The 12,278-nt window shown below is 38.8% G+C and overlaps 1 protein-coding gene across 8 annotated transcripts in view; it reads left to right on the top strand.

The window, feature by feature from the left end:
* Positions 1–12,278, top strand: part of BEND7 (BEN domain containing 7) — a 123,368-nt gene that overhangs the window by 87,377 nt on the left and 23,713 nt on the right. For 3 of the 8 annotated variants that reach the window (XM_081297117.1, XM_081297119.1, XM_081297120.1), the window contains one exon: positions 6,131–6,184. In XM_081297117.1, the coding sequence (XP_081153243.1) occupies positions 6,131–6,184 (54 nt within the window). Of the gene's footprint in view, positions 1–6,130; positions 6,185–8,331; positions 10,326–12,278 lie in introns of those variants that run through there. The other 5 variants (XM_081297114.1, XM_081297116.1, XM_081297113.1 and 2 more) reach the window with 5 other exon arrangements.

The raw sequence follows: 12,278 nt of genomic DNA, 5'->3' as shown, positions 1-12,278 counted from the left end.
CATACAGGAATAGTTGTCTCAGGATGGAGATATAGCTCAATTGGTAGAGTGCTTCCCTAGCATGTACAAGGCCCTGGGTTCAATCCCCAGCACCAAAAAAAAAAAAAAAAAAAAAAAAAAAGTTGTCTTTAGGAGTCCACAGATTTCTATTTTTTTAAAAAATTCCTTATACATTCATACATCTATTTTGAAAAACAGTGTGGAGGGGCCTCAAAAAGATAGAAACAGAACTACCATATTATCCAGCAAACCCACTTTCAGGTATATATCAAAATCAATGAAAGTATGTTGATGAGCTCTCTGCACTCCTGTATTCATTGATACATTTTCACCAATAGTCAAAATATGGAATTGACGTAAGTGTCCACCAGAAGTAGATCAATGTATTTTTTAGAAATGTAGTATATATATACACACAATGGAATACTGCTTACTCAACCTTAAAGAGGAAGTCTTGGAGTTTCATTTGCATCAGCATGGGCAGGCCTGGAGGGTGTTGCACTAAGTAAACCAGGCACAGAAAAGAGATACTCAAGATCCCACTGTGGAATCTAAGAAAGTAGAACTCACTGAAGTCAAGATTAGAATGGTGGTCACCAGGGGGCTGAGGGGGGGGACTAAGGGATGCTAGTCAAAGTATACAGAATGTCAGTTAGGAGGAATAAGATCAGGGGATCCGTTATGCCGTATGGCAACTGTGTTAATTGTTAATAAAACACTTGAAAATTAAGGGAGTAGACTTTAAATGTTTTTACCACAAAGCAAAGCGATCCTATTAATTAGCTCAATTTAACCACTCCACAATGAATACATATTTCAGAAAACTATGTACATCATAAATATACAAATTTTGTCAATTATATAAGATGAAAAAAAAGATCCAGATCCAACACCATGGCATCTGGCCTTTGGAACCCCTGTGGCTAGAGTATGAGTCAGTTTGGGAGGTGGACTTTGAATATGAAAATGATCTTTAGCAAACACATGAGATTGTTCTCTTAGTCCATTTTGTGCTCCTGAAGCAAAATACTACAGACTGAGTAATCGATTTATAATGAACAGAAATGTATTGGCACACAATACATTAAGGGAGTAGACTTTAAATGTTTTTACCACAAAGTGCAAAGGGAAAAGGGAAAAATTAATAAATAAAAGAACACTTTTAGAGTTGAAGGCACATAAGTTGCTCAGAAGGTTTACCCAGTGGGTAACACCAGGTTAGCATGGATGATGTCATGTTGGATGTCTCATCTTCCTGGAGGCTGGAAGTCCAAGAGTGAGGGACCACAGCTAGCGAGGGCCTTCTTCCTGCAACTTCTCATGGCCAAAGAGTGAAGAAAGTGAGAGAGAGGGGGAAAAATGAGGACCAAACTCAGGCTTTTATAACGGTTTACTTCTGCAGTAATGAACCCACTCATTTATCCAGTGGTAAGAGCAGGGCCTAATCACACCCCACCCCCAGCACTATGGCATTGGGGATTAAGTCTCTAATGCATGAACTCTGGGGGACACACTCAAACCATAGCAGTCTCTCACAGATCCCTTTCTAGTGAACCCTTCCTAACCAGCCGTGACCTTGTCACTCAGACTCTGCCAGAGCAGGGACCAGCAACTGAATCATGTTTGTGTCCCAGGTGACACATGGTATGTGAGACAGGCTGACTCTCAAGAAATAATAGTTGAATGAATCAATGAAAATGTCAGTAATTTCAGAAGACTTGTTGTTTGCACTTGAAGCCTGTAGAACATTTCACCAGTCCGTTCTTGGGGTTCAAATGTTTATCCCATTCCCTCCAGAACTCATGGGGTAACAATGTCCCTGAGCCCCATCCTCAGGAACAAGATTCTTACAACTCCTGGTGACTCATTGTGGTCATCCCTGAGCCCCTCTCCTTCCTCCTTATTCTTCCTTCCCAGTTTCCTCTCTTATTTTTTCCTTCCCAAATCTCCTGCTTTATCTCATAAAGGTCCCCTGCATCCTTCCTGAGTTCCTTCACAAAAGTCCCTTCTTATTACATTAGTCCTGCAAGGTTTCAGATCCCTGGAAGGGTTGAATTGGGAGGGAAAAGGGAAAAAATTAATAAATAAAAGAACACTTTTAGAGTTGAAGGCACATAAGTTGCTCAGAAGGTTTACCCAGTGGGTAACACCAGGTTAGCACGGATGATGTCATGTTGGATGTCTCATCTTAATTTTATGGCCCAAGTATTAAGTCTGAGTGTTGACCACACCAGTAACTACTAAGTTGGCCTGTGTGCCAAGATTCTACTTTGGACGTCTTGACTGAGTAAGAACTTCCATTTCCTATTGATTTGCAAGGTGGAAATTGTTGACCCCCCCATATATTGTATTATATACAATATAATATTCTAGTTTAAGAGAAATCTAAAGTGTGTCCTAATGTAGAGACCTAAGTTCAAGATCAATAAGCCCAGAGAAAAGGCAAGGGGCCAGTGTACCAACCAAGAACCAGCCACCTTTGCTTCTCCCAGACTCTAGTCCCAACTATGCCACCAACTTTGAGCTAGCCTGAGGCAGGCAGAAAATCCCTTTGTGAGTGGCTGTCTCCTTTCTGCTTTGCAGGGGCTGCTCAGGGCAGATGCAGCAATCAGAGATACTTGGAGCTCTCTGGGACCTTGAGGGGAAGGAGCTGTGTATAACAGGACTGTTGAGATTACTAATTGACGTGCTACAGAGACTACCTGAGAAAGGAAGGAGAGGGCTTTGTGTTCCAAAACACGGGCCTCTCACTGAAGAGAGTGAACTAAAGGTCCTAAAGGGCTTGAAATTTTTAGAAGAAACCTTTAAAGGTAGAAGTAACAAAAAGTAGGGAGATATTGGGGAAGGCTATTCCCAGGGACTGAGAAAGGGCATTGCTGTACCACAGGATGACAGTAGGAAATTAAGTTTCAATGTCATTCTTCTGGTGCCTTTGCCAAGCTGTATATGTCCAACAGTGTCCAAAATAATCATGCCTTTTTTTTCCTCCTTCTTGTCAGACGTTGAGACCAATGATAAGTTCTGGTATCTTCCCACCAGCAAACATGACTACACACAGTAGGGCTGCACAGTAGGGCTCTGCCCTTCCTACCTCCCACAGACTGGTCAGTGAACACATTTCTTAATTATCACAGCATTTCTATTAATAATTCACATTTCCAGTGCTGCTTTCCCCCCAGCATACACACACATAGAGTGGGACCCAAACTGTAGCCTGGTCTCCAGTTCTTCCCTTCCTTCTCTCGGAAGCTTAGAAGATCACCCACTCCTGTTCTGTAGGCATCAGGATATTTGACTTAGGACATTTTAGTTTTTGAGTGGTGGGTTTAGATAATCTGCCTAGATATCAATGACATGTTTAGAGCAGGTTCTATTAGTGATTGAAAAGTGGAAGGTGATCATAAGACAAAACCACCCCTGACATACAGACCAAACCAGACCTAAATAATAGCACATCAGCCCTGGCCTGCCAAACAGAGTCTGTCTCCCAATCTGTGAAGTGCTGCTACATATCATTCTCAAGCAGCACAAAAGTGGGACCCCAGCAATCAAAACTAGAGCCACTTGGATTTCCTGCAGGGGACAAGGGGCCTGGATCAATAATGTTACTTGCTCTTGTGTTCGCTGTCTTGATTATTTTCCATCTAAACGATAATACAAACAGTGTCTCATAGATATTCCCCAATTTCAACCTTATTTATCATATTTGGCTCAATTCCTGGAATTAGGTGCAAACTAATCAACTATCCGCTTAGGGAAGTCTGCCCTGCCTCTGGAAAAAGAAGTGCCCCACACGGATTTGAAAGGTTGTTATGCAAATCCAAACAGAAATTCATTTGGGGTTCTCATCACATGTAATCATTTTTTTCTATAACTGGAATGATTCCTTTCCTGGTGTGGATTTTTATCATTTTCATTAGATTACTTCCTCAGAGCTGAAATCACAATTTATTATTTGTGTTAGATCCAAGAGTAAAGCTGTCACTGCTATTAAATTTTTATTGGACTTTCTCGATCTTTTCCAAATTTTACAACTTGATTGTCACCAGGGAAGAAAGAGTGTGAACTTGTTGATACAGACAGATGTTACGATTAAGTTTAGGTAATACAGTGATGTCCTTCATCCATGACATTTTGTCCCTGTTCATGCAGCTAGCTTATACTAATTTATATATAATAATTTACATAAACGTGGGTTGTTTATGTTCTGTTCTGACAAAAGAAAATAATTGCATAGGCCTGTTTATGAAAAGTAAGAATAGCTGAATTACAAAGAGAAGAGAATGCATACTCCAGAGTAATTTTTGTTGTAACTGAATGAAAAGCAATTATGAATCTAAACTGCAAGTTACTAAAGTACAAAATGAACTAAAATTTGAAGATTTTTAAAACAGCAGCTCATAATGATGCATGTGTTTGTGTTTGAACTATTAATGACAAAGAGATTAAGAGCCCAGATTTAACCCAGTTCACTGTCACTTACTGGCTGTGTTACCCTGCGTAATTTCTTCACCTCCCTGATTCCTCATGTGTTAAAATGAGCATAACAACAGACCTATATCATAGGAGTTCAGTAACACACTACATGTAAGAGCTCGGTAAATAGAAAGTATTTAACAAATGATGATAGTTGTCATCATTATTTATAGTTATTTTAAAATAATTTTTTTAAAAATTCTTGACAACAAGAGTTCTACCATGTAGGTCATCTACATATTCAAATTCACTCAAACCAATTAGAAGAAAATGACATAGGGCTGGGGATATAGCTTAGTTGGTAAAGTGCTTGCCTTACATGCACAAGGCTCTGGGTTCAATCTCCAGCAGAGCGCACACACACACACACACACACACACACACACACACACGAGCACAAAGAATAAAATGATGTCTTTTAAATATACAAATGGCATGTATTCATTATTTTTAATATATAAAATAATAAAACACAAAGAACTAAACTTTAAAAAAACTGAAGGCTTTTTAGTGTGTCTTATTTTTTTCTATGAACCTATTTACAAATTTTAATAATTTAGTCTCTTGATTAACTTGCCTGTTTTTGTTAATAAATGTTTATCTATAACATCATGTTAGTGGTTTCTACTCAACTCCAACCCATACTGGTTGTGACTACTCTTTCTTTTCTTGGGGTTTTCTGTTTGCCATGAATCTAGCAAGCTAGCAGGTCTTTTGCTAATGCCAGATGTACCCATCTGAGGACAAGATGTTAGAGGATGAACTAGAGGTGGGAAATGTGGAACATTTCTATCTATATCTAAACCCTGATTGTGTTTAAAGCAACAACAATAAAAAGAAGAACTCAGCATTAGTTTTGCTTCCTCAAACTCAGCATTACATCATGATGCAAATAGCAACCTTCCTTTGACTAGCCTCACGGTGCACCTGCACTATAAGCAGGGAACTTCCAGTGGGGATCATTCAGTGGGAGACTAAAGTCCCCTTCAGTTATCAGGAGACTTATGGGCCCCTTCTCTTTGAATTTAGTGGAAGGTTTTTTGTGACTAAAAGAGATACCTTTGCAAAATTCCTAAGGAGTTTGAAACATATATCAGAGCTAAATCAAGTTTGCATTTTAAATCATAGAAGTAAAGAATCTTTTGCAGAAATGTGTACTTCTTCATGAATGAATAGATGCCAAAGTTGGACTGGCAGCTTGAGGACATAAATTTTCTAGCATCTCCAAAGAAAGTTTCACTTTCTGCATTTCCTAAGGCTACCCAGCAGGAGCGGCTCTGGGGATGGCAAGTTTGGTTTTATAACAGGAATTCTCTGACCTTTTTGCCTTCAATGACATGTTTAAACAGTCTACCCCAGATGCTGGTTGGTTGTTGAAGCCCATGTAAATAAGCAAAAATGGCTGATACAATAAGGTTCATGAGATTCTTAAAAATTTAAATATGGGAATGTTGATTTTACGACATTATCATCATCAAAAAATTTTCATTTAAATAATGATGCTAAAATTTGTAATGTGAACCAACTGAAGCTGAAAAAGGAAAGGATGAAACCTGTTATGTATACTAGAGTTATTTTAATTGTATTACTGTATTCAGTAAAATGAATGTGCTCCCTGAAACTAATGAGATTTGTGTTTTATGTTTGTAACCAGCAGAGGTAGCTGACGGTGATGAAAGACTGGACGGCATTTCTCTACCACCAACAGGTAAAACACATTTACATTTTCATCACCTGCTGGAAAATACAGTGCAAGAAAATATTTGCATTGAAAATGGTATTAACATTAGAGATGCAGATGCTTGGGCAAGCTGCTTTCTATAACAGACCCAGGCCCTGGCATTCAGAGTTTCTCAAAACCCTGGGTTCAGAGATGTTTTTTATATTGGATATAAAAAGCATGAATAGCTATGTTTTTCCTCACACTGTTTCATAGTCAGGAAAATCTCTGAAATGCAAATCTCAATAACAGTATTACAACATTTTGCCTCTCCAAATTTGTGGACATTAAAACATATTTTCATATTGTCATACCGATACCTCAAATAACTCTCAGACCACACATTGCCATTCCAATTAAGCCTTTTTTTGCTGACCAGCGGCAGACACTCTACTGTCTAAAAGCGAGATGGTCAGAGTGGTGCTCCCCCTTCAGTTTGACTTCATATGTAAGCCAAAAAAACACAAAAGGACGTTTGGGGGTTTAGCCAATGCAAGCAAGCCAAGTCACAGAAGCGGGAGATTGCAGTCAGGCAGCCTTCCGGCTTAGCCAATCAGAATAAGCCCAGTTATTCCAGTTACAGAAGCAGAGCCCAGTTACCCCAGTTACACAAACAGAGCCCAGTTAGATAGTTATGTGTTCTTGAGGGTTTCCACAAAAAAGGAAAAACAACTTGGCCCAGTCATGACCTTTCTAGTTGACCTGGCTGTTTCACAAAATGGAGTTACTAAACAAAATGGAGTCACTATAGTCAAGACTTCTGTCTCATCACAACATGAAATAAGATTTCACTTTAGAACAGGGAGCACTAATTTTGTGTGACCAAATCCATGACTACTCAGTCTTCTCCCACCTCCTCCAAAAAGGACTTTGAGAGGTAATCCATCATTGCTCTTTATTTAATGGGCACCCAGTTTCTACTGGATTTTAATTGCATGATTGAATAAGCCAGTCCATCCAGCATGTGTGACACACTCCTAATACTTGAACCTGATCAGCCAAATGTAACATTGCACTGAAGCATTTGTTGCACACAGTTGCATTAAGCCATAGACATGATTCTTACTTCACTTATTTGACTCTCAAGTAAGCCACTGATTCTGGCCTCCTGCCTGTGTGTCACTTCATATCTATAAGGCAATTTATTCCTGCACTTAGTCTCAGGTTTCTTTATTTTCTGCCCTCAAAAGAGTACCTGAAGATTCTGTCCACAAAATCCAGATACCCGCCAAAAAACATAAGACTGAAAAAGACTGACTCAATTTTTCTGTCCTCTAGATTTAAAGTGTTCTGCTTTTAATTAAATTCAGCAAATACTAACAGAATGTCTAGTGTATGTAGGAACTTTTAGAGTTCCTAGAGGTCATGTGTTCATTGATAGCACCATCCCAAGATGGCCACTAAAGCAGAGTCCATAGGTGTAGGATGGGCATATGATAGTGAGCTTCAGAACAGCAGGGAAGCCCAACTGTATAAATGATACATTGCTTCCTCTGCATTGAGTAACTAAGCAACAGATCAATGAACAAATAAATGAAATGAACTACATGGTGCAAAAGGATCTGTGTGTATCAAGTTCTTCCCATATATAGTCATTATATAAAATGTATTTCTCATTTGGCTGTGTTTCCACATTTGTGAATTAAGAGAATTGAAATATGTGATCTCTGTTGTTCCTTCCCAATCTATCATTCCCTGAATACAGGACAACTCCTATCAGCCTTATTCCTATCAACCTGCACAGCCCACTCCCAGTAGATGCAGGAAACACTAATCATAAAAATGAAATTGTGTATTTCAGGAGGCCCTTGGGAGGAATACTATGCTTTTCTAATTGTGTCTCCCAGGGCGACTACTACCCCCAGGTCTCCTATCTGGAGGCATCTGTACCACTTGTCCTCTGCCGTATGACACAGTGGGTTTTGGTTTTATTCTTTGAAGACCATGCCCCTTAAAATAACAGCGTCACTTTTAACTGACAATGGAGGTAAAGATATTTCAGACAAGAAAATTGAGCACAAAGGATGCTAGACCAACCTCATAAAACAAAAACTTTCAAGGAATCTGAGAATGAGAAGGAACTTGAGAGATTACCCAGTCCAATCCCTTCTTTATCCAATCCTTTTATTTTACAGGGAAAAAAGCCTGAGGCCCAGAAACATTAAATGACTTCCCCAAGGTCTCAAGAGCTGGTTGATGGCCTGTCCAGAACCCAGGCCCTTCAACTCCCAGCCCTTACACCGTAGAGCTTTCTTATACCTAAGCCAAAGCCAGCTTTTCTCTGCATGTTTCTTAAAGATCCTAAGAGATGATGGATGTACTAATCCATTTAGGATTCCATTTCAATGTCTCACAATCTTCACAGATAGAATGTTCATCATCAGTGTACCCAAAATTTGCTGCAGTTTAAGCTGTGAGGTTGTAATGAAGAAAATAGTAGAACCACCTGCAGGTCTTATACTAGACTGCTAATAGAGATTGGTTACAAATTGCTAAGCAGCATGATAAATAAAAATGTTCATTCTTTAGAAAAGGGGGAAAGAAGTCACAGATTGGTGCTCAAATTTTGAAGTAATAAAATCAAAGAATCTCGATAGTCTAGCATGTCCTTTGGTTGCCTCTCTAGAGTAAAATTCCAAGTCTGGTCGGCTTCTTTGAATGCAGTGCTATTGCTAATACCCCTCCTTCCATGTGCCATGACACGACATCAGGGCAGTGGAGTCCCCCTTCTTGCACATGTATCTTCATCCTCAGAGTGGAGCCTCACTGATCAGAACCACAGGAGCCCCAAGGGGCTCTGATACAGACCTTCATTATCTCATTTCCCTGATCTGGCCACAGCAGGTCCTTGTTAAAGATTCAGGAATGGCCTTATTACCTTTTTAAGATCTTTTTTTCCTTCCAATTGTGTGTTTTAGGAAGAAGTAGGAAAAGGTGGAAATCCTTTAGGGTTGCTATGAACCTGAAGTGGCAGGGCAGGGTCAAATGCTCAAATGACTTTTGTTTTGACCTACTATAGTTAAGCAGCCTTTTATTTGTCTGGCTTTAACAAAATCAGATACAGATTCTGTAGTGGAGAAATGTGTTTTCATAATTTATTCCCTCTCCACCTGGTTCTATAAGCCTTTTGGGGTATACTGGGGATTGATCTCAGAAGTACTCAGCCACTGAGCCACATTCCCAGCCCTATTTTACTGTTGTTTGTTTGTTTGTTTGTTTGTTTTTGTTTGTTTGTTTTAATTTAGAGAAAGTGTCTCACTTAGTTGCTTAGTGCCTCACTTTTACTGAGGCTGGCTTTGAACTTGTGATCGTCCTGCCTCAGCCTCCCGAGCTGCTGGGATTACAGGTGTGCATCACCACACCGGGCTTCTATGAGCCTTTTGAGCAACTGCTGGGAATCAGAACCGCATTGGGGTCCTGTGGACAAATTCCTGCCCTCAGACTAGTGTGTGACAGAAGCACTTACCTAAATGTTGCAGCACAGATGTGGAGAGTTCTTGATAAGGAAGAAAAAGCCCCCAGAACCTGGGAACAATTGGGTTTAAAAAACAAAAAAAAGTATAAAGTAGAATCAAAACAGTACTTTCTAAAACTTAAAATGGAACTTCTGAATTTGAAAAGAAGTGATGTTCATCTGAGCTTAGCAATCTGTGTCACAAATTGGCATTATTTTACATATTTTTCTCTGTTAAGAAGTGCAAGGAAGAAAATTTAAATGAATGGTTCCACCCACAGATAACCATCATTAGGTGTTTTTACCAGTCTTTTCTCTATATTGATTTTGTTTATAGAATAGAGATCAATACATAAAATTTTGTTTCCAGAGCATTTGATATTTTACCTAAAAAGCATTCTCTTATTTTGTTACAAATCGTTATACACATTATTAGCTGCATGATGCTCCATTTTGCAGGTAAATTACACTTCATTTAGCCCTTTTCTGTTACTGGACAATAGACACACTCTAATAGTAACACATGTTCTTGGAATTACCTGTAAAATATAATCATTACAAGTTTCTAAATTGCTCATTTAGCGCAACTAAAGCCATGGCTAAAAACTTAACAACTTCACTCTACAACACCAGCACCTAAAAGTCAATTCCCTACTTGTCAGGCCATGGTAGAATGTCACTTAGGGAAGCAGCTCTCCCCCTTCATTGTCTTGTCTCTGTTATAGGTAATATATTTGACACCAGGAGAGAAAACATGGAGGATACAGAACCAGGTTTCATTGCCTAAGCTTTGATTTTAGTGACCTTGCTCATTAGCATATATAACTTCAATTCTTTTGAATTTCCTCAAAGATCCATGTAGTATTTCAGGTGCCTGCAAAGTGTGTTATGTGAAGTTTATCTATCATGTTTGAGTAATTTCATATGCTTTCTTTATAAGCAAGTCCCCAATTTGGTATATGATTTTTAAAAATTGTTTTTAAGAGTTAATTTGTTACCTTTCAAAAGTCCAGCATACGATCCAGTTAGTTCATTGTCTGTCATAAAGAAGCAAGCAATTCTTCCTTTTTTTATTCATTCATAACCTTAATGTGAATATGTATAGTTTTGAAGCATATTTATTTTCACATAAATTGCCTAGCTGTATTATAAAGGAGAATGGTTTTTTCCAAGACTGAGAGAGCAGTTGTAAACGCCAAAAATAATTAGACCTTCTTCAGCTTAGAAGAAAAAGTTGTTCTGGGAGACAAAATAGCTTTGACCTATAAGATGAAATCAGTTATGACATCAGTGCACCCCCCCCAAAAAAAAAATATTTATAGCAAAATTAAGTGCAAGTGATGTATGCATTCTTAGGAAAGAAAACCCTTTAACATAAATTGTGTCAACACAGAGACAAAATAACTAATTAAAAGGTGAAAAACTCAAAGTAGCCAGTTCTACTTGATACATAACAACCATTTAAATAGAAGGCTTTAACTGAATGACCCAGGATTTTAACTGTGTGGTAACCAGTCACAAGTGTACATGCTTAATATTCTGGTACACTTCCTGGTCCATTTGCCCTTTGCTTTATATAAAACCAACATAAGAAACTCTGAATTTATTTGAAAGAGATTTTTGCCATGTAGGTATCTGTTTTACAGAAATATTTGCTCCGGATTTCTTTCCTGCTTTGAATCTTTGGCACTTGATCCAAAGGCCAGATATTGGCATGAAAGAAATTTGACTGTACATCCACCAGATCCTGGGATTAAAACTGCCATGTGAGGGGCTGGTGTTGTGGCTCAGTGGTAGAGTGCTTGCCTGGCATGTGTAAGGCACTGGGTTTAATCCTCAGCACCACATAAAAAATAAATAAATAGAGGTATTGTGTCCATCTTCAACTAAGTGTGTGTGTGTGTGTGTGTGTGTGTGTGTGTGTGTGTATACATATATATACATATATATATTTTTAAAAGTTGCCATGTGACAGTTGGACACCTTTCCCTGGCACATACTTCATCCACCTGTTGGAGTTTACAGGTCCTGTAGAGGACAGTTAGTCCCACCTTTAGCTTTGCAGGTATGGAAAATGAAAAGTGAGGGTGAGTGATTGCCCAGAACCAGGGAACCCTTCAATGGCTGGTGGGGCACAGAATCCAGGTTTTCTTACTACCCTGTCCAAGGTCCTGGTGTCGTATCACCCTGAAAAACTAAGCCTGGAGACAGGAGGGACACTCTGGGATGTCAATATTCCACTAAGACCAGCTGAAGATGATGCACACATCCCTGTAATGTGACAGAAACTGGTTTTAGGTGTGGCTTGTGGAATCTGTCTACTAGACAGTTAATCTCGTATATGTGTGTCTTTTTTCTTTTTCTTTTCTTTTTTGAAGCTAAAAGTAAGGGTCAGAAAAATTGTTTCCATTGTATTTTTTAGTTAGCCTTTTCCACTCCAATCAGTAATCTCTTTCATGAAACCAGTCCCTTTGTTTTATCAAGTGGTCTGATGAACTACTGTGAATAAACCAGGGCTTTTGTTTTTCTGCAGCATATGCTTAAAAATTTGTCTTCTGCCTTCCAGAATGAAATATTTCTCAAAGGAATAGAAAAGATTAATTAGTGACCTTTCACTCTATTAAACTA

This window comes from Spermophilus citellus (assembly GCF_964194105.1).
Source record: "Spermophilus citellus genome assembly, chromosome: 6".
NCBI classification, from domain to species: Eukaryota; Metazoa; Chordata; class Mammalia; order Rodentia; family Sciuridae; genus Spermophilus; species Spermophilus citellus.
The sequence above is the reverse complement of the archived record's forward strand: the minus strand, read 5'-3'. Positions and strand labels throughout refer to the sequence as shown.